Source organism: Hyla sarda, chromosome 3, assembly GCF_029499605.1.
Source record: "Hyla sarda isolate aHylSar1 chromosome 3, aHylSar1.hap1, whole genome shotgun sequence".
NCBI lineage: Eukaryota > Metazoa > Chordata > Amphibia > Anura > Hylidae > Hyla > Hyla sarda.
The window spans coordinates 156,813,880-156,836,924 of NC_079191.1; the positions used below are offsets into that span (position 1 = coordinate 156,813,880).

General features: G+C 44.0%; 1 protein-coding gene across 5 annotated transcripts in view; it reads left to right on the forward strand.

Annotated features, from left to right (window-relative positions):
* The window catches only part of RFC4 (replication factor C subunit 4), a 148,937-nt gene that overhangs the window by 80,385 nt on the left and 45,507 nt on the right, over window positions 1-23,045 (forward strand). For all 5 annotated transcript variants that reach the window (XM_056565308.1, XM_056565309.1, XM_056565306.1 and 2 more), the window contains 4 exons: window positions 4,450-4,528; window positions 6,462-6,541; window positions 7,273-7,392; window positions 15,511-15,654. In XM_056565308.1, the coding sequence (XP_056421283.1) occupies window positions 4,450-4,528; window positions 6,462-6,541; window positions 7,273-7,392; window positions 15,511-15,654 (423 nt within the window). The remainder of the gene's footprint in view (window positions 1-4,449; window positions 4,529-6,461; window positions 6,542-7,272; window positions 7,393-15,510; window positions 15,655-23,045) is intronic.

The following is a 23,045-nucleotide window of genomic DNA, read 5'->3' on the forward strand; positions in this document are numbered from 1 at the left end:
CTATACTGCCTACCTAATGTGGTGGGGGGGGGGGAACTATACTGCCTACCTAATGTGGTGGGGGGGGGGGGGAACTATACTGCCTACCCAATGTGGTGGGGGGGGGGGGGAACTATACTGCCTACCTAATGTGGTGGGGGAACTATACTGCCTACCTAATGTGGGGGGGGGGGGGAACTATACTGCCTACCTAATGTGGGGGGGGGGGAACTATACTGCCTACCTAATGTGGTGGGGGGGGGGAACTATACTGCCTACCTAATGTGGGGGGGGGAACTATACTGCCTACCTAATGTGGGGGGGGGGAGAACTATACTGCCTACCTAATGTGGGGGGGGGGAACTATACTGCCTACCTAATGTGGGGGGGGGGAACTATACTGCCTACCTAATGTGGGGGGGGGGGGAACTATACTGCCTACCTAATGTGGGGGGGGGGGGAACTATACTGCCTACCTAATGTGTGGGGGGGGGGGAACTATACTGCCTACCTAATGTGTGGGGGGGGGGGAACTATACTGCCTACCTAATGTGTGGGGGGGGGGGGAACTATACTGCCTACCTAATGTGTGGGGGGGGGGGGGGAACTATACTGCCTACCTAATGTGGTGGGGGGGGGGAACTATACTGCCTACCTAATGTGGTGGGGGGGGGGAACTATACTGCCTACCTAATGTGGTGGGGGGGGGGGGGGGGAACTATACTGCCTACCTAATGTGGTGGGGGGTGGGAACTATACTGCCTACCTAATGTGGTGGGGGGGGGGAACTATACTGCCTACCTAATGTGGGGGGGGGGGGGGGGGAACTATACTGCCTACCTAATGTGGGGGGGGGGGAACTATACTGCCTACCTAATGTGGGGGGAACTACAAGGTACTGTACATTGCGGTAGGAGGGGTAGTCTTATATGGCGAATATATCCCAAACTCTACATTTTAACTGTAAAAGTTGGGGGTCATCTTATACACCCAGTCGTCTTATACGCCGGCATATACGGTATGTGGGGGGGGGGGCAGGGTCCTACAGATACAACCGGCCCTTTGAGGGTGACCAAACTGCTGATGCGGCCCCCGATTAATTTGACACCCCTGCTCTACTGTGTCTGCCGAACACTTCACATACACATATGAGTTATTTTCTTACCCTAGAGAAATTGGGTTACAAATTATGAGGGGCTTTTTCTCCTATTACCCCTTGGAAAAATTCAAAAGCTGGGTCTACAAGAACATGAAGATTTAGAATTTTCTCCTTCACTTTGCTGCTATTCCTGTGAAACACCTAAAAGGTTAACACACTTGCTGAATGTCATTTTTAATACTTTGAGGGGTGCAGTTCCTAAAATTGGGTCATTTGTGGGGTATTTCTAATATGATAGCCCTTCAAATCCACTTCAAAACTGAACTGGTCCCTGAAAAATTCAGATTTTTAAACTTTCGTCAAAAATTAGAAAATTGCTGCTGAACTTTGAAGCCCTCTGATTACTTCCAAAAGTAAAAAACATGGCAACTTTATGATGCCAACATAAAGTGGACGTATTGTTTATGTGAATCAATATAAAATGTATTTGGAATGTCTATTTTCCTTACAAGCAGAGAGCTTCAAAGATAGAAAATGCTAAATTTCATGAAATTTTGTAATTTTTCACCGATACATAATGCAAGTATCGAAGAAAATTTACTACTGTTAAAGTAGAATATGTCATGAAAAAAAAACTATTATCTCTTAATCAAATTAATAAATAAAAACATCCCGGAGTTATTAATGCTTAAAGGAGTACTCCGGTGCACACTTTTTTCATGTTATCTCGTCCGGGCTGCAAAATAAAAGAAAACGCACTTTATCTTACCTGCCAACGAGCCCCCGGAGCTCCGGTACAGGTGTTCGGTCCCCGGGCTGTATTCTTCTTACTTCCGGTTAGCCCGGCACGTCACACGGAGCTTCAGCCTATCACTGGCCGCAGCGATGTCCCGCCTCGGCCAGTGATAGGCTGAAGCTCCGTGTGACGTGCCTGGCTAACCGGAAGTAAGAAGAATACAGTCCGGGGACCGAACACCTGTACCGGAGCTCCGGGGGCTCGTTGGCAGGTAAGATAAAGTGCGTTTTCTTTTATTTTGCAGCCCGGACGGGATAACATGAAAAAAGTGTGCACCGAAGTACTCCTTTAAAGTGACAGTGGTCAGATATGCAAAAAATGCTCTGGTCCTTAAGGGAAAATGTGCTTGGTCCTTAAGGGGTTAAGTGGTGCTGCGAGCATTTACACCCCACTTGCGTGTGACAGATCTTTGGAACAGTGGGCTGTGCACATGAAAAATTACATTTTTCATTTTCACGGACCACTGTTCCTAAAATCTGTCAGACACCTGTGGGGTAAATGCTCACTGTACCCCTTATTACATTACATGAGGGGTGTAGTTTCCAAAATGGGGTTACATGTGGGAGGTTCCATTGTTCTGGCAGCATGGGGGCTTTGTAAACACATGGGGGCTCCTTCTCTTCTGGGCATTGTAGTGCGCCAGCAGAGCACTTTACATCCACATATGGGGTTATACATTTTGGGGGGCTTTCCCCCCCCCCTATTTTCCCTTGTGAAAATGAAAAATTTAGGATAACAGCAGCAGAGAGGTGTAGTTTCCAAAATGGGGGTAAGAAGTGGTATTTATTTTTCTGCTTTTATGTCAGAACCGCTGTAAAATCAGCAACCCCTGTGCAAAACACAAATTTACACCTCAAATGTACATAGTGCACTCTCACTCCTGAGCCATGTTGTGCGCATGCAGAGCATTTTACGTCCACATATTTATGGTATTTCTGTACTCAGGAGAAACTGCGTTACAAATTTTTGGGGGTCTTTTTTTTTTTTTCCCCCAATTTACCTCTTGTGAAAATAAAGAATGGGGCAACACCAGCATGTTAGTGTAAATTTTTTAATTTTTTTACACTAATAGGCTGGTGTAGACCCCAACTTTTCCTTTTCATATGGGGTAAAAAGGGAGAGCCCCCCCCCCTCCCAAAATGTGTAAAGCAAATGGCTCCCGAGAACGGAAATACCCCATGTGTGGCCCTAAACTGTTTCCTTATAATACGACAAGGCTCCGAAGTGAGAGAGCGCCATGCGCATTTGAGGCCTAAATTTGGGATTTGCATAGGGGTGGACTTTGCTGCAAGCGTTACAATTGGCTCCGCTATCAAAAATATTCTACCCCAGTGATTCCCAAACAGGGTGCCTCCAGCTGTTGCTAAACTCCCAGCCTGGACAGTCAGTGGCTGTACGGAAATGCTGGGAGTTACTGTTTTGCCACAGCTGGAGGCTCCGTTTTGGAAACACTGCCGTACAATAAGTTTTTCATTTTTATTGGGGGGGGGGGGGGGGGCTGGGCGGGGGTTAGTATAAGAGGTGTGTGTATATAGTGTTTTACCCTTTATTATGTGGTAGTGTAGTGTCTTTAGGGTACATTCACACAGGCGGGGGTTTGCGGTGGGTTTCCTGCTAGGAGTTTGAGCTGCGGCGGAAAATTTGCCACAGCTCAAACTTGAAGCAGGAAACTCACTGTAAACTCGTCCGTGTGAATGTACCCTGTACATTCACATGGGGGGCAAACCTCCAGCTGTTTCAAAACTACAACTCCCAGCATGCACTGACAGACCGTGCATTCTGGGAGTTGTACTTTTGCAACAGCTGGAGGCACGCTGGTTGGAAAACCTTCAATTTAGTTCTGCTACCTAACTCAGTATTTTCTAACCAGTGTGCCTCCAGCTGTTGCAAAACTACAACTCTCAGCATGTACTGATCGCTGAAGGGCATGCTGGGAACTACCAGCATTCCGAGAAAGCCGTTTGCTGTTCGTGCACGGTTAGAGTTGTATATTTGCAAGATCTAGAGGGCCACAGTTAAGAAACCACTGCATAGTGGTCTCCAAACTGTCGCCCTGCTGATGTTGCTAGGCTAAAGGATCTTCGCCCGGTAAGGGACCTCCACCGCCGCTCACATCACGGTTCCCCTACTCTGCTCAGACTACTGTGGGTGAGCAGAGCGGGGGAACAGAACTTTAACACCCGCCCCCGATCTGCTATTGGTCAGGGACAGGAGGGGTAGCACCCCTGCCACCTCACTCCTATCCCTTCTGGGGGATCTTGGAAACCCCGATACCCCTTATTTTCCAGGTCACCGGAGACTCGTATGACCCAGAATCGCCGGTCTGAATTGACCTGCGATTTGCGGCAATGGCTGACATGGGGGGGGGGGGGGGGGTGTCTCCACGGACATACCTGTACGCCCTACGTCCTTCAGGACGCAGGGCGTATGCATCCTGAGTCTTTAAGAGGTTAATGGGCTTAACCTAGTCCAGTTGTGACTGTGTTCAGTGGTAGGTGGTGGTGATTCTACTAGCTTGTCATATGTATGTTCATCCTGGTTTTTATTTTGTATTTAACCTTTGATTTTTGTGCAGCCGGCCAAAATGCATTGATGAAGTTGCTTTCCAAGAAGAGGTGGTGGCTGTGTTAAAAAAGTCTCTGGAAGGAGCTGATGTAAGTAGTTAGTGTACCTGTCATATTAGAAGAAATGCTTTTATATGTTACTCACTGGGTAATGCAGATTCATTTTTTTTTAGCTCCTGTATTTGTCTCACAAATCCCTCTGTCATCCACTGCTCAGGAAAGGGCATGTGAAAGGCAAGCACTCACCATGCATTCACTTTATTTCCTGAATGTGCTGTGCTGGGTCTCTTAATCCTATCACTGCAGGCTGCTCTGTAACCTCCTCTGTTTTCAGTCTGATAGACAGGAGTGAACACAGAGGATTGCTACTTCCTCCCAGCCTGTGCCTGGGACAAAGATGATGCTGCAGCTGGACAGGATTATGTTCTGGATGGTGTGGGGAACGCTAGTTGTGTTTTTTTTTTTTTTTTTTATATATTAAGCTATGATTTCTATAAAAACAAGAAAAAACATTATGAAGTATATTAGAAAGGTTAATGTTTTGCCAAGATATAAAACATATAAAAATTTTGACAGTGGCCATTTAAGAAGTATATATGTCAGGTTGTTTTTAGGGATGCACCAAAATTTCGGCCGCCGAAAATTATCAGCCGAAAAAAATGCCCTTTTCAACTGAGTCAATTTTCCGCCAATCATTTTGGTGGGCATGGCTTAACCCTCTACCGACCCAGGACAGACATGTATGTCATGAATCGGGTGAGGACATGATGCGGACCGCGGGTCGGGGCCGCGACATAACCTGGGGATGCCTGCTGCAATTAGCAGCTGATATCTGCCGGTTATGACTGACATCGGAGATTGCTTCGATGTCTGTCATTTAACTGGTTGCCACAGTGTGTGGTGCAGGCTCCTGACTCGAGCCTGTGCCATACCAGATGGCCCCCTGCTAATTCCTGTTGCAGGGGGCCGCAGCTAATAGCTGACACGCGGCTGGCTATTAACCCTTTAGATTGCTGCTGTCAAAGTGGACAGTGGGATCTAAAGAGTGCTTTAAACACTCCCTAGTTCCAGAGGGGTGGGGATCCACTGAGGAGGTAGCTGGAGGGCTTACCTTTGCATCTCTGTGGTCCATGGCTCTTCATTTGATATAGCCTGACTAAACAGGCTCAACCAAATGATCGCAGAGCTCACAGGTCAATGGAGTTCTATGAAACTCTATTGATCTGTATGAGGAATCTAATGATTCCTCCTAAAAGTCCCCTAAGTGTAAAAAAAAAATTTAAAATAAATAAAAAAAAAAACCTTCCATAAAAGTTTAAATGACACTCCTTTCCCGTTTTCCATATATAAAAATATGAAAAAATAATAAAAATATATTTGGTATCGCTATGTGCGTAATTGTCCCAACTATTTTTTATTTCTGATCCTGCTGTGTGAACGGCGTAAACGCAAAAAGAATTTTAAATGCAAAAATTGCTGATTTTGGTCACATCACATTCCCAGAAAAGTTATAAAATGTCACAAAACTATTATAATAAAAAGAGGGTGGGGCAGTGCATTTTCACTTTTGGTTTTTGGCCAAGCACAGCCTAAATTTTCAGGTTTCTGCACAAAATTTTCCTTTCGGTGCATCCCTAGTTGTTTTGCTAAACCTCGAAAGCTGCCTGCTAAAAACACAAGGCTGTGTATAAACAGTGACATATTTAGATGGCTTTCAGTTAAGTGTTTTAACTGAAATGATTCTTCCGTCCACTCTAAACAGAACAGCAAGGTAAAAAGGAACAGAACAGCAAGGTAAAAAGGCAATGGGAGTACCTCTTTAGTTTATTTGAAAATATTGTGTGCTTTATAATCTAAACTCCTCATCCACTGTGAAAGCAAAGCAACAGATACATCTTGAAAATTCCTTTATGTAAAACATGAAATTTCGTATTTGCATGTTGAAATGACTTTTTGCATTACCTGATTTGATATATATATATATATATATATATATTTTTTTTTCTCCCTTGCAATTTATTAGCTCCCTAATCTTCTGTTCTATGGGCCACCCGGGACTGGAAAAACATCCACAATTTTGGCAGCAGCCAGAGAGCTGTATGGGTATGTGACAATGAGCAAAGCTCCATTACTTACTGAATCTCTGCTGATGCTGCAACATTCTAGACATGGCATTGTTTCATGCTTTCTGTGTTTGATTCCTCAGCGTTTCATGTAAAGATTTATTTGTATAGCTAAATAATACTTTGGTAAACTGCGTATGATAAACTTCAGGTGTTTGCTTCAAATGACTATCCCGGTAAAGAAATTGGAGATTGGTAGTAGGCTACTGCTGTTATTTTAAAGGGGAAACATGGTTTGGACTTATTATTTCTTGTCCACCATGTGTATCGGAAACAGAGAAGTGTTTTTATTACAAACACAAAGGAAAGTTTTGCTTAGTATAAATTGCCAGCTAACGGATTTATACACACAGAGCTCACAAACCACTTGAGACCTTCCATTGTCATACTTCCTCTTGGATGATGTAAAAAATAAACCTACTAAACAGCTAAACCATGGGTGAACCAAAGGCTTTTTTACACAGGCTGATCATCAGCCAAATGAGCGTTCCTAGGAACATTAGTTTCCTATAAATGACCCATGTAAACGGTCCAGTGAAAACTAACCAGAAACGCACTTAAATTATTGTCCAATTATGAAATTCAAGGTCCATACAAACAATCCAATCCATACAAACTTCCATTGCTGTAATAGCTCAACTGAATTTTTATTTCTAAATGCCTTTTATTTTTTATTTACATTTTTAAGTTATTTTTTTTGCTTATTTGCAGGCCAGATTTGTTTAGACAGCGTGTTCTGGAATTAAATGCATCAGATGAAAGAGGAATTCAAGTAGTTCGTGAGAAAGTGAAAAACTTTTCTCAGCTGACAGTAGGCGGGACCCGTTCTGAGTAAGTAGTCATACCTTATGGTCATTTCTTTAGTTATTACAAAGTACTTCCCAAATGTAAAAATATATACATATACACACACCCATCCACATCCATACGCATGCACACACACACATACACTGGAGATCAAAATTAGAGAACACACAATTTCCTAAATGTGAAGGTGATAGTGTAGTCCTATGTGAATATATTGTAACACTTGTAAAATAGCAGTATTTTACCTTATTTAATTTCTATTTATTCGAAAGCACAGAATAAAAAGGTAAATAAGATAATTGAAAAAGAGCACGGACCAAAATTAGACAACGCTTTCAGATACCTGCAAGTTATTGGCATACCTGCAAGTTATCCTTAATGATCTCACAAATCCTATTTAACTGGCAGCTTAACTTTCGAGTTTTCACTGACTTTGCCAAAATGGTGTGCCGTTCCAAAGTGACTGAAACCCTCCGGAAGCAGGTTGTCCAGATGAAGGCCAAAGGGGTGACCCTATCTGCTTATAGCAAGAGAAGTTGGTTGTTCCAAGTCTGTGATTTCTAGAATATTGCATTTTCAATATTGCATTTTCAAGTCCCCCAAGAAGGCTGTTTGCCCTTGAAAGACAAATGCAAGAGAGGACAGGATAATGTGGAGAATCTTCATGGGTAATCATTTCAGCACTGCAGCTGGAATTGCTCACCAGTTCAGCAATGAACAAGATAAATGTCGAGACATTGTATGACGATAGAGATCCTTAAGAGCATTTGGGCTGAAAGCCCACTCTGCAGTGACCAAACCTCTTATTAGCAGAAAGAATCAAAAGGCTAGATTCACCTTTGCTGAGGAGCATGTTGTGTGTACCGAGAAGTGGTCCAGAGTTCATTTTAGTGATGAAAGCTAGTTTAATTTATTTGGGTCTGATGGGAAACATTATGGTCGTCGACAAACTGGGGAAAGACTGAACCCAAAGTGTGTAAAGAAGTCAGTGAAAGGTGGAGGAGGAAGTGTTATGGTTTGGGGAATGTTTTCTGCAGCAGGAGTTGGACCTCTCATCCAGCTACGTGGCAGAGTGAATGCAAGTGTGTATCAGAACCTTCTTCAATAACACATGGTTCCTTTCCTTGCGTTCATCACTCAGTAAGTAGCAATTTTCATGCAGGACAATGCCCCCTGTCACACAGCAAACCGGGTAAAGCAGTTCCTTGAAACTGAAAACATTGAAACAATAAAATGACCAGCCCAGAGTCCTGATCTCAACCCAATAGAAAACCTTTGGAAAATTCTTGGTGACAAAGTTATGGCCAAGAAACCCACAACACAGAACTGTGGAAGAGTCTGGAAGAAGAGTGGACCAAAATCCCACCAGAGCAGTTTGTCTAGTGATGTCCTGTGGGGGGCGTAAATGTGCTGAAGTCATTCAAAGTAAAGGCCTGTGCACTTCCTAGTGATTGTTGTAACCATCAGAAAATTTTCTCACAATCTTTCTTTGTGTTAGTCATTGCTGTTCTTCAATCATGATCATCAAATTTTTTTGAAAAATAAAGGTTTTATACACTTTTACACTGTTCCAATGGCATGGTGTACCCCTTACAAAAAAATCCTTCAAAATATGATCAATGTAGATAACATTATTTCTGAAAAAAATCAGTGTTCTATAATTTTGATCTCTAGTGTATACTAACCTGGATACCAGAAGAGTCCGTAGCTTTAATTATTAACTGATAGATCAATGTCATTTGCTTAGAGTAAGTTATATTTTCCTTATGTGTCCCCCCATTCCTGTGTGTTTTTTTTATTTATATATATATATATATATATATATATATATATATATATATATATTTATAATATTATTTATTTATTTATTTTTTTTTATTTTATTTTTTTCCCTGGTACAGATCCTAGGATCTTTATATTTTTTTTATCAGAAATTTTTTATTAAACATTTTAGCATAAAACAGAAAACCTAAAGAAACAGAAACCCGAGACACCCCGCCCCATGTCCCGTGTCCTTCCCCCAGAGCAGATCCAGTATAATACCGCTGGAAAAAACGGTAATACAGCACCAAACCTCTACCCGCATACATGGAATATAAATATGGCAGAAAATACAACTTCGTTGAAAAACAGGCACTATACTCTGAAGTCCAGGTACATAGAAGCAGATACAATCAGAGAAAAAGTATAAACACACGGATAGTACAGGCAGGTATTAGTTGCAGAAACATCCCACACACAAGATCAACTGTCACACCACATAACACATTTACACCGACAGAAAATGACAAACAGAAAAAGCATATTCAAGGCAACAGACTGCACTAGTGAGTAGACCCTCCCGAACCCCCCCCCCCCCCCCAATAGCACTTCCATAGGATACCTGCATAAATACGTGGATGGCAGACCAGGAGTATCAATCCAGGAGCCCCAAATGAGGTCAAATTTACGCATGGCTTTATACTTTAAATAATACACTCTTCTCCAATCTGATGATGTGATTCAATTTAGTAATGAGCTCAGAAATAGTAGGAGGGGAGGCTCTCAACCAGTGTTGAGCAATCAGTTTACGAGCCTGATACAAAATTCTACTGACACCTATACATAATCCACTGTCTTCATCCAGCCCCTCCAAGTAACCTAAAATGACATGTTAAGGCAGACTATTAAAGGGGCAGCCATACACCTTCCTAATCAATTGCCCCACTTCAACCCAAAACCCTGCAAGCACAGTCCCAGTTCTCATGGAGCAAATGGGCATCGGGTAGAGAGCATCGGGGACAGCAGGAATCCGTCCAGACCTCGATTTTTATGCAGAAAAGCGGGAGTACGATACACTCGATGCAGTAGAAAAATTTGGGACACCCTGTGAGCCTCCGATACGGCAAGCCACGGGGTCATGGCTAAAATCCATTGCTCATCCTATAAGGGACCCACATCCACTTCCCATTTAACTTTAAACATCAGGGGGTAGGCCTCGTGATACGAGGACAGCAATTCCTTATACAGTGCCAATATCACTCCTTTAGTGGAAACCCGGGTGAACTAATCATCCACCCCCACAGATGAGCAGACAGTCAAGTCACACGCCCGAGACTGCGTATCCAGAGCATGTAGTAACTGTACATAACGGTCGAAAAAGTAATGTGGTAAAGTCCTCCTGCAGTTGAGCAAATGACTTCAATGTCAGCCCATTATACACCTGGGATAGATACAGAACCTCATGAGAGACCCAAAGGGCAACATCTGGTAAGGAGCACAATTCAGAAAGATTAGGATTATGCCATAATGGAGAGTAGATTACAAAAATAGGATACTGCATAAGTGCCTTAAACTTCATCCAGACCTTACGGATAAGGCTGAAGGTGGGGGGGAGGTCTGGGGGACAAACTGTCGTCTTTGCCACGCTGCAGCGTTTCAAGACTGATTCTAGCAAATCTACCGTTCCAGATAAGTTCTCTATACAGGGCTTGAATCCTAAGGAAATATTTCATAGGGATCCATACAGGGGTGTTATGTAGAATATACAAAAACTGAGGCATAAGAACCATTTGCACTAAGTTAGACCGACTTACCATAGACAGGGGAAGCTTTCGCCATGTAGCCACTTTCTGAGAACTGCGATCTAGTAATGGAAGAAGATTGAGAGTAACATATTCACAGGGGAGGGCAGTAGCAAACACACCCAAGTATTTAAATCTAGAGACTACTGGGAGACCAACCCTAGTAAGCACTGGCATTGGGGGGAGGGGATCAAGAGGAAGAAGCGTGGATTTGTCCCAATTAATAGCGAGGCCAGAGTAGCTACCATAAGACTCAATAAGGGATATTAATGGTGCTAGGGAGTGTGGTGCATCCCCCAGAAAGAGGAGCATATCCTCAGCATAAAGGGCAATGCGCTCTTCTAAATTCCCATAACAAAGGCCCTGTATTCTCAGGCTGTAACTGTAAATTTAAATAGTCTCCTAATATTGTCAGCAGTTGACTTCCCGGGCGTAAATCCCATCTGGTCCCCATGGATTAAGGAAGTAGTTACCACTAAGAGACGGTTGGCCAAGACCTTTTGCCAACAGTTTCACATCAGAACACAACAGGGAAATTGGTCTGTAAGAGCCCGCACAATGCGGGTCCTTACCGGGCTTCAACAGTAGCACTATAATAGCTTCTAACATAGACCCTGGCAGGCCATCTCCCTCCACTGCCACCCGCATAACCTCTAACAACCTGGGCAATAGAACTTCCTGAAATTGTTTAAGATATTCATAAGGGAGTCCGTCAACTTCCGGCAATTTCTCAGAGGGTAATGCCCCCAACGAACCCTCAAATTCTTCAATCGTGATAGGTTCCTCCAGAATATCTGCAACAATGCCGGAAGCGGAATGCCAGAAACAAATTGGTCGATAGTGTCAGAATAATGTGTTAATTTAGATGAATGTCTTTTTGTAAAAGGACACCAGGACATCCAGAATATCATCCTGAACCAGCATCCCGGCACTGTCGCAGAGGCAAGGAATACAGGTCGAACCCTGCTGAGCCCTAATAGTGCTAGCCAATAAGTGGCTCGTGCTCTCACCGCTTTCAAAGTAGCGCTGTTGTTGAAAGAAGTGCTTATTGTCTGCCCTTCGTAACAGGAGAGTCTAATAATGTCTGCAGGGATTGCCAGCTACTTCTATTCAAATCAGAGGGGTCCCTAAGGAACTGGCCTTCTGCCAAAAGCACCTGTTGCTGCAATGAGGTTTGAATCGCCCTGTTCTTAGATTTGCAGGTAGTAATATCCCTAATAAGAATGCCCCGTACATATGCCTTTAGTGAGTCGCATACTGTACCCATTGCGGCAGTCCCCACATTGATCTCGAGAAAGGTGGTAACATCAGATGGAAGCGTACGGCCCACTGAGGAGACCTGAAGCCAAAAGGGATTCAGACGCCACAGGGAACCCCGCATCCTAAGGTGGGAGGCAAATGTAAACCGTAGAGGTGAATGGTCAGAGTACGGGGGGGGGGGGGGGAGATACTCCACCGACCCAATCTGGAAAAATGTAATCCTTGTCTAACGCAAGATCAATGTGGGAGAGTGTGCCATGAGAACTAGAATAAAATGAATATTGTAACTCCGTAGGGTGGCGCCTCCTCCACAAATCTGCCCATCCCACCTCCTCCACAAATCGAGCCAGACCCGTGGGACCCGAAACTCCACTGTCCCCTATCAGAAAACCTATCAAGGGTGGGGTTCAGTAGGTTTATTTAGTTCCCCGATCACCAAGAGCGGTGCATCAGGCAGATAAGAAAGAAAAGATACCACTCTGTGCAAAGCATCGCCAGAGTATGGGAGAGGAATACTAACATACGCCACTAACGTACATAGGGCACGGTTAAAGGTGCCATAGAGGCACACAAATCTATGGCTAGAATAAGGCTAGAAATACAAGAAAACAAAATACTTCTATGAATGAGCACACTGACACCTCTAGCATGTGAACAAAAGGTGGTGTGAAAGGTGTGTCCAAACCACGGTTTGTTTAGCACATGTTTAGTATCAGTAGTCATGTGTGTTTCAGACAGACACAGTATAGCTGGTTAATAGGGCTTGAGTTCCTGAAAGACAGCTAGACGCTTAGTGGGATCATTGAGGCCTCATACATTCCACGCCACCACAGTCAGATCAGTAGGAATAATGCAAATTAAGGAACATAAATGGTAACATGGAAAGGCAGATGTCAAGAACAGCCACCAGGCAAATATCAGAAGGACAAAAGAGAACGCTTTGACAGGGTACAAGTATTTGGAAAACGGTAGGACAATTAGTGGAGTCAGGAGAGCCCCTTACACCCCAGGCTACCGCAAATAAGTCGCCAGCCATACTACAGAGGGATTGACACAAAGGACAACATGGAAGGGCAGACTCGGAAACCGGGCAGAGGCACACAAAACACCACATTGCATGAAAAAAATTGGAGGAGAGACACGCAAACACCCCAGACAAACAAAAAACCAAACAGTTGCAACTTCCGAAACTGGAGTCAAATAAACAGCCCAAGTAGGGTGAGCAGGTAGAACTACGAGGTCAAATTACCAACAAACCGAGCTCGGAGCTGAGCCAATAAACAGAGTAAATAAAGGACATTTGGCCAAAATAATGGGTGCCTAAAAAGTACAACTCAGTGTAGTGAACAATATAAGGAGCACATAAATTCACAGTACAGGCCCAGCACGGGTAGAGATACAAATCCGACAGTGCCCGGTAAGCGCATTAATGTCCAGGCCCTGAGAGACCCTGACACGTAGGGTCAAACTGCAGTCACATAAAAAGTCCATGGAGAAACCCTCAAGGTCTACTGCGTCTGATCTGCACCTCATGCACATCCAGCCACTCCGCAGCCGTCACAGAGGTGTCAAACACATGGGTAGATCCCAAGGCAACTACACAGAGGCGTGCAGGGTAGAGCATAGAGTACATCACATTCAGGGCACGTAGACAGTGTTTAACATCCGTAAATTTAGCCCGTCGTTTTAGTACTTCAGTTGAAAAATCCGGGAAAATGGAGACACTACTTCCATTGATGGTAAGGGAGTCCGTGTCCCTAGCTTTGCGGAGAATAATGTCCCTGTCCTTGTAGTGAAGAATCCGGATAAGGACAGCTGTGGGTGGGGCTCCAGGTGGTTAGGATCTTTATTTCGTAGCTCAACTTATAATTTACACCAAAACCCGATATTTCCATTCAAATCTATCAAATTAAGCTTTTATAACATCCAGGGATGAGTTCACTTTATCCCTAGCATGATTCACTTCCTGAATATTATTGAAGACTCTACTGGTATATTTATATGTACTACTTCTTGGCATTTAAACCAGATTGGTGGGTGTTTGTTGGGACACTTATTGTGAAAGGACCAATCTCTTTTCCAGACCTTGGCCAGTATTTTTACATAATTATTCAACAACATAAAATGTCTGCAGGGCTCCGGTGATCCTTCTCATTTGGAATTATAATAACTACTTTAGTCACTGATGCTGGGAGCTTACCCATTTTAAATTATTCTTCTGAGACCAGCAAAAGCTCTCCAATCAGTGGTTATTGGGCTCCTCTATAGATTTCAATAAGTAATCTGTCAGTCCAGAATCCTACAGATCACCAGCACTGCTCATATCTCTGATAATGTTATTGAAGAGTCCAGATATATCCTCTGGTAATCAGAAATTCTATGCAACTTAGAGTACTGCAGCCTTAGATTACTTATTCCGTATCCACAGGATAGGGGGTAGGTGTCTGATCGTAAGGGGGATGGGACCCTCTGCGATCTCCTGTATGGGGCACCAGCTGACACGCCCCCTCCATGTTTCTCTATGGGAGAGGCAGAGATGCATTGTTCATGCATCCCCGCCTCTCCTACAGTGCTGAATGGAGGGGGTATGTCTGTCGACCTCTTTAGTGAGGTCGATGACACAAGCATTAGCTGCGCAGAGCCGCAGCAGTTCCGGGTACCTGTACGGGAGATCGTGGGGGGGTCCCAACAAACAAATCCCCCGTGATCAGGCACTTGTTGTCTAAGGCTGCAGTACTCCTTTAATTTTCTTAGCTCAGTTTCCTCTTATCTAATCTCAGACATGTATAACTCCCTAAAGTAGTGGTGTCCCCACAAATGCCTCTAGTATGCCTACAGAAGATGTAATGTAACCATCCTTTTCCTTTATAGGCTATGTAACATGTTATGCTTTAATTAGCTATTCTACCCATTCTCTCTCCCTTCATCACCCCTTTACTGCTATTAAGTAGATGTTTTCTCTTCAGATCAGCCATCTTTATTCATTTTATTTTTCAGTCAAGAAGCCCCGCCTTGTCCTGTATGTCAATTAACGAGGGGCTGGGGGTAAAGACGAGCAAGGTGGTGTGCCAGGCTCTGACAATAAGCAGTTTGGCCCACCTCCTTGACACTTGGCTGAAAATTTAAAAGGTGACTTTATATGTTTGTCAACCATAATGTATAGGAAAGCCACCACTTGCTTTTATAACCGTTATCAAATGGTATCTGTTAGCAGCAAATAGAGCTGACAGAGATAAATGCAGTTACCCCCTATAGCATATCTAAAGGATATGCTGTGCAGTTCTACAATATTGATGCAAATTATTATTTTTTTTTGCAGTGGCAAAACATGTCCCCCATTTAAGATTGTTATTCTGGATGAAGCAGATTCTATGACATCAGCTGCACAGGCAGCATTAAGGCGCACCATGGAAAAAGAATCCAAAACAACTCGATTCTGCCTTATTTGTAATTATGTCAGTAGGTAAGTTTATTATTTTGAACAGAATCACTGGCACGTAACGGGCATCCTTTATTAATTCTGTTGCTCATACTGTAGTTGGTGCACAATGCATTAGGGATGCTGTAGCATCTTCATTTTTGTTTTCTTTTTATAAAATAGTACCGTATATACTAGAGTATAAGCCGACTCGAATATAAGCAGAGACCCCTAATTTCACCCCAAAAACCCAAGAAAACTTATTGACTCGGCTATAAGCCTAGGGTGGGAAATACATCATTCCCCCCCCCCCCCCCCCGTCATCATCCAGACCCCCATCATTAACACCCTCATCATCATCACCCTGTCATCATCCCCCACTGTCATCATCCCACACCCCCCCTCCCCTTAATCATCACCGCCTATCAATGACAGTGATCTTCAACCTACGGACCTCCAGATGTTTAAAAACTACAACTCCCAGCATGCCCGGACAGCCAATGGCTGTCCAGGCATGCTGGGAGTTGTAGTTTTGAAACATCTGGAGGTCCGCAGGTTGAAGACCACTGCGGCCTTCGTCATCATCCAGACCACCCCCCCACCCCATTTAGTTTTGTACTCCCCTCCCCTCGGCGGGAAGGAAGGGTGAGCTGGTCCGGGCCATCTGTGCAGCAGGGACCGTCCGGTGGGGAGGGATAGTCGTTCCAGGCTGTCCATCTTCACCGGTGGGGCCTCTTCTCCGCGCTTCGGGCCCGGAATAGTGACGTTTTCTTGACGACGACGCACAGGGACATTCATGCGCAACGTCCCTATGTGTCGTCGTCAAGGCAACGTCACTATTCCGGGCCCGAGGTGCGGAGAAGAGGCCCCCCCCCCCCCCCCGGTGAAGATGGACAGCCCGGAACGGCTATCCCTCCCCACCAGACGGTCCCTGCAGCACAGATGGCCTGGACCTTCCCCTTCCTTCCCGCCGAGGGGAGGCGAGTACAAAACTAAAGGGGGTGGGGGGGGTGGTCTGGATGATGACGAAGGCCTGCAGTGGTCTTCAACCTGTGGACCTCCAGATGTTACAAAACTACAACTCCCAGCATGCGCGGACAGCCGATCGCTGTCCGGGCATGCTGGGAGTTGTAGTTTTGAAACATCTGGAGGTCCGCAGGTTGAAGACCCCTGAGGGTGGAGAGTTCACTTAAGTATAAGCCGAGGGGGGTGTTTTCAGCACGAAAAATCGTGCTGAAAAACTCGGCTTATACTCAAGGTTATACGGCAAATAACAGTCTGTTGCATAATGCTCTAGAATCAAATATACCGGTACGGGGGTGTGGAAATTTAATAATAAAAAAAAAAAAAATACTTGTCCACGGGGCTAGAACGGACCAAAATCTACTTGTCCCTCATGATGATCCACCTGACTGGACCAATTTTCACTTTTACACTCTTTTTTTATTTTATTTTTTTTTCCCTCCTCCTTGCCCTATAATAGCCATAACTACCTACTATAATGGTACCTTTTAATTTTTCAATAATGTATTCTCCGAAAAAATAAAAAAATGATATATTAATAAATGAAAAATATATATTTGGTGAAATTGAAATAGTAAAAGATAATTTTGCAGCTTTGGTGGTTTTCTATGCCATTTACCTTGTGGTTGAGCTAACATGTTACATTGATACTTTAGGTTGTCCTGATTACAGTAATACCAGATTTGTATAGTTTTTGTCATGTTTTACGAACTAAAAAGAAATTCAGAACTTTTTCGAATTTTTTAATTGTCATTTTTTGACCCTTTTTTAAATTTTTTTTTAAATTTTTTTTTAATTCGCATACCAGGCTGTATGAGGGCTAATTTTTTGCGCCATAATCAGTTTTTTGTACCATTTTGGTATTGATCAGACTTTTTAATCACTTTTTTTTTTTACTTTTTCCTGGGATATTATAAAAATTGCAATTATGTGGTTTGGTATTTTTTATTTCACATATACGTCATTTACCGTAATGTTATATTTTAACAGTTCGTACAATTACGCACGCAGCAATATTAAATGTTTTTTTTTGTTTTTATATAGGAAAGGGGAGTGATTTGTACTTTTAACATGGAGGGGGTTAGTGTCTTAAACTTTTTTTATTTAAAACTTTTATTTTTTATTTTTTTTACACTGTATTAAGACTTTAAGGAGTAATCATTAGATTCCTCATACAGATCAATAGAGTTCTATTGAACTCCATTGATCTGTGTGCTCTGCGATCCATTGATAGAGCCTAGTCCAGCCAGGCTCTATCAATGACAGAGCCACAGACACCAGGGAAGCAGAGGTAAGCCCTCCAGCTACCTCTATAGTGGATCCACCCACCTGCGATCACGCTGCGGAGGGGCGATCTAGCCCACCAGGGAGCATTCACATGTCCCTTTAGACCAGTGTTTCTCAATTCCAGTCCTCAGGGCCCCCTAGCAGGTCATGTTTTCAGGCTTTCCTTAGTCTTTCACAGGTGATATAATTGTGGTGATGCCTGATTCACTGACCATAATTATGTCACCTGTGAAAGACTTAGGAAATCCTGAAAACATGACCTGTTAGGTGGCCCTGAGGACTGGAATTGAGAAACACTGCTTTAGACGCTGCGGTCAGTTTTGACAGCAGTGATCTAAAGGGTTAATAGCTATTAGCAGCGACACCCGGCTACTGAGAACAGCTGGGGGCTGCAGAGTATGGAGCGGGCAGGAGTCGGGAGCCGCTCCATACAGACTGCTTAGCGCCGCCGTGCTAGTCAAGTCTGGCCCTACTTGCCCGAAGCAGGGATAAGGGCCGGAAAAATTCACCTGCCCGGAACTGTATCTCCCGGGAGTCGGGCGATAGGAATTCCACATCCCTGCAGTACCTCACCACTTCTGTTTAAATACAATAATGCACCTTATTGTTGATCTATGCGTAAAAATATGGGTCCTGACTTCCATATTAAACACCACTCTCCATATTCTTTACTAATCCTACGCGCTTACAAAATTTGTCATAGCAGTAACCAAGACATTGAGCAGTGTTTTGACCAAAGCAGGAGTTATCATAACACTCCCCTCCCTGAGAGCTCTAAACTGCTTTACATATTCCCTTTAACCCCTTAACGATGCAGGTCGTAAATGTACATCCTGGTGAGGTGGTACTTAACGTACCCGGTCATACGTTTACGTCCGATACATAACCGTGAGCATCGGAGCGATGCTCGGGTCATGCACAGCAGGTCCTGGCTGCTGTAGCAGCCAGGGACCCGCCGGTAATGGCGGACAGCCGCGATCGTGTGAATGCCCGCCCTTAACCCCTCAGATGCCGTGATCAATACAGATCACGGCATCTGTAGAAGTGCGGCACTTAATGTGGACGATCGGATCGCCTGCAGCGCTGCCACGGCAATCCGATCATCTGTATTGGCGGACGGAGGTCCCCTCACCTGCCTCCGTCCGTCTCCCAGCATCTTCTGCTCTGGTCTGTGATTGAGCAGACCAGAGCAGAAGATAGCGGATAACACTGATCAGTGCTATGTCATATGCATAGCACTGAACAGTATTAGCAATCGAATGATCGCTCTAAATAGTCTCCTATGGGGACTATTAAAGGGGTACTCCCGCGCTAAGACATCTTATCTCCTATCCAAAGGATAGGGGATAAGATGCCTGATCGCGGGGGTCCCGCAGCTGGGGACCCCCGTGATCTTGCACGCAGCACAACGTTACAATCAGTCCCCGGAGCAGGTTCGCTCCGGGTCTGATTACTGTGTGACGTCACGCTCCGCCCCCTCAATGCAAGCCTATGGGAGGGGACGTGACAGCTAGGCGTGAATGCTCCGGCCCCGTGATTGCCAGCAATCAGTCCCCAAGCGAACATGCTCCGGGGACTGTTTGTAACGGGGTGCTGCGTGCAAGATCACGGGGGTCTCCAGTGGTGCGACCCCAGCGATGAGGCATCTTATAAATCATTTTTTATAAACATATTTGGTATTGCCGCGTGCGTAAATATCCGAACTATTAAAATATGTTAGTTATGCCATACGGGAAACTGCGTGAACATGAAAAAAAAAAATTCAAAATTGCTGCTTTTTTTATAACCTTTTATTCCAAAAAATTTATAAAAAATGTATTTAAAAGTTTTACATATGCAAATGTGGTATCAAAAAATATAACAGATCATGGCGTAAAAAATGAGCCCTCATACCGCCACTTATACGGAAAAATGAAAGTTATAGGTCAGCAAAATAGAGGGGTTTTAAACGCACTAATTTGGTTAAAAAGTTTGCGGTTTTGTTTTTTTAACCCCTTTAAGGACCAGGCCATTTTACACCTTAGGACAAGAGCGTTTTTTGCACATCCGACCACTGTCACTTTAAACATTAATACCTCTGGAATGCTTTTAGTTATCATTCTGATTCCGAGATTGTTTTTTGGACATTTTCTACTTTAACATGATGGTAAAATTTTGTGGTAACTTGCATCCTTTCTTGGTGAAAAATCCCAAAATTTGATGAAAAATTTTAACATTTTGCATTTTTCTAACTTTGAAGCTCTTTGCTTGTAAGGAAATGGATATTCCAAATTAAAAAAAATTTGATTCACATATACAATATGTCTACTTAATGTTTGCATCATAAAATTGACGTGTTTTTACTTTTGGAAGACACCAGAGGGCTTCAAAGTTCACAATTTTTCAGGGACCAGTTCAGGTTTGAAGTGGATTTGAAGGGTCTTCATCTTAGAAATTCCCCACAAATGACCCCATTATAAAAACTGCACCCCCTAAAGTATTCAAAATGACATTCAGTCAGCATTTTAACCCTTTAGGTGTTTCACAGGAATAGCAGCAAAGTGAAGGAGAAAATTCACAATCTTCATTTTTTACAGTCGCATGTTCTTGTAGACCCAATTTTTGAATTCTTACAAGGGGTAAAAGGAGAAAATGTATACTTCATTTTGTAGCCCAATTTCTCTCGAGTAAGCACATACCTCATATGTCTTTGTAAATTGTTCGGCGGGCGCAGTAGAGGGCTCAGAAGCGAAGGAGCGACAAGGGGATTTTGGGGAGTACGTTTTTATGAAATGGTTTTTGGGGGGCATGTTGCATTTAGGAAGCCCCTATGGTGCCAGAACAGCAAAAAAAAAAACACATGCCATACCATTTTGGAAACTAGACCTCTTGAGGAACGTAACAAGGAATTAAGTGAGCCTTAATACCCCACAGGTGTTTCACGACCTTTGCATATGTAAAAAAAAAAAAAATAAAAAATTTTCTCATTAAAATGTTTCCTCCCAAATTTCACATTTTTGCAAGGGTTAATAGCAGAAAATACCCCCCAAAATTTGTAACCCCATCTCTTCTGAGTATGGAGGTACCCCATAAGTTAACCTGACCTTGGCTTTTTGAGAGCAAATTTTGCTCGGGGGGCATGTCGCATTTAGGAAGCCCCTATGGTGCCAGAACAACAACAAAAAAAAAAAAACATGGCATACCATTTTGGAAACTAGACCCCTTGATGAACGTAACAAGGAATAAAGCGAGCCTTAATACCCCACAGGGGTTTCACGACTTTTGCATATGTAAAAAAATAAATAAAAAAATTTTTTTTTTCACTAAAACATGTGCTTCCCCCCAAATTTCACATTTTTGCAAGGGTTAATAGCAGAAAAGACCCCCCAAAATTTGTAACCCCATCTCTTCTGAGTATGGAAATACCCCATGTGTGGACGTCAAGTGCTCTGCTGGCGCACTACAATGCTCAGAAGAGGAGCGCCATTGAGCTTTTGGGGAAAAAATTGTTTGGAATGGAAGTCAGGGGCCATGTGCGTTTACACGTTTTCCTTTTAACGCTTGTGAAAATAAAAAGTATAGGGCAACACCAGCATGTTAGTGTAAATCTTTTTATTTTTTTACACTAACAAGCTGGTGTGGCCCCAACTTTTCCTTTTCATAAGGGGTAAAAGGAGAAAAAGCCCCTCAAAATTTGTAGTGCAATTTCTCCCGAGTACGGAGATACCCCATATGTGGCCCTAAACTTTTTCCTTGAAATACGACAGGGCTCCGAAGTGAGAGAGCTCCATGCGCATTTGAGGACTAAATTAGGGATCACATAGGGGTATTCTACACCAGTGATTCCCAAACAGGGTGCATCCAGCTGTTGCTAAATTCCCAGCATGCCTGGACAGTCAGTGGCTGTCCAGAAATGCTGGGAGTTGTTGTTTTGGAACAGCTGGAGGCTCCGTTTTGGAAACACTGCCATACAATACGGTTTTCATTTTTATTGGGGGGGGGGGGGGGGGGAGAGACAGACAGTGTAAGGGGTGTATATGTAGTGTTTTACTTTTTATTATGTGGTAGTGTAGTGTTTTTAGGGTACATTCACACTGGCGTGTTACGGTGAGTTTCTCGCTAGGAGTTTGAGCTGCGGCGAAAAATTTGCCCCAGCCCAAACTTGAAGCAGGAAACTTACTGTAAATCTGCCTGTGTGAATGTACCCTGTACATTCACATGGGGGGGGGGGGGGGGCCAAACCTCCATCTGTTTCAAAACTACAACTCCCAGCATGTACTGACAGACCGTGCATGCTGGGAGTTGTACTTTTGCAACAGCTGGAGGCACACTGGTTGGAAAACCTTCAGTTAGGTTCTGTTACCTAACTCTCAGTATTTTCCAACCAGTGTGCCTCCAGCTGTTGCAAAACTACAACTCCCAGCATGTGCTGATCGCCGAAGGGCATGCTGGGAGATGTAGTTATGCAATAGCTGGAGGTACGCAACTACAACTCCCAGCATGCCGAGACAGCTGATTGCTGTTTGGACATGCTGGGATTTGCAGTTTTGCAACATCTGGAGGGCTACAGTTTTAGAGAACACTGCAAAGTGATCTCCAAACTGTGGTCCTCCAGCTGTTGCAAAACTACAATTCCCAGCATGCCCTGACAGCAAACAGTTGTTTGGGCATGCTAGAAGTTGTAGTTTTGCAAGATCTGGAGGGCTACAGTTTAGGGAACACTGTGTAATGGTCTCAAACTGTACCCTCCAGATGTTGCTAGGCAACTCACCACATTCCGTCTGATCCAGCCGCACGTCATCGCCGATCTCAGTCGCCCGCCCGGATGGGTAAGTGGATCTTCGGCGCCGGTCCCCTTCGTTTCCCCGTCCTGCCCCGCCTATTGTGGGTGGGCAGGACGGGGAAAACTAAAGTTAACCCCCCCACCCCCGATCTGCTATTGGTGGTCGCGTCTAGACCACCAATAGCAGAGATAGGAGGGGTGGGACCTGTGCCACCTCACTCCTATCGCTTCAGGGGGATCCTGGGTGTCTTAGACACCCGTGATCCCCCTTACATTCCGGGTCACTATAGACCCGTAATGACCCTGAATCGCACAAATCGCAAGTGTGAATTCACTTGCGATTTGCCGCGATCGCCGACATGGG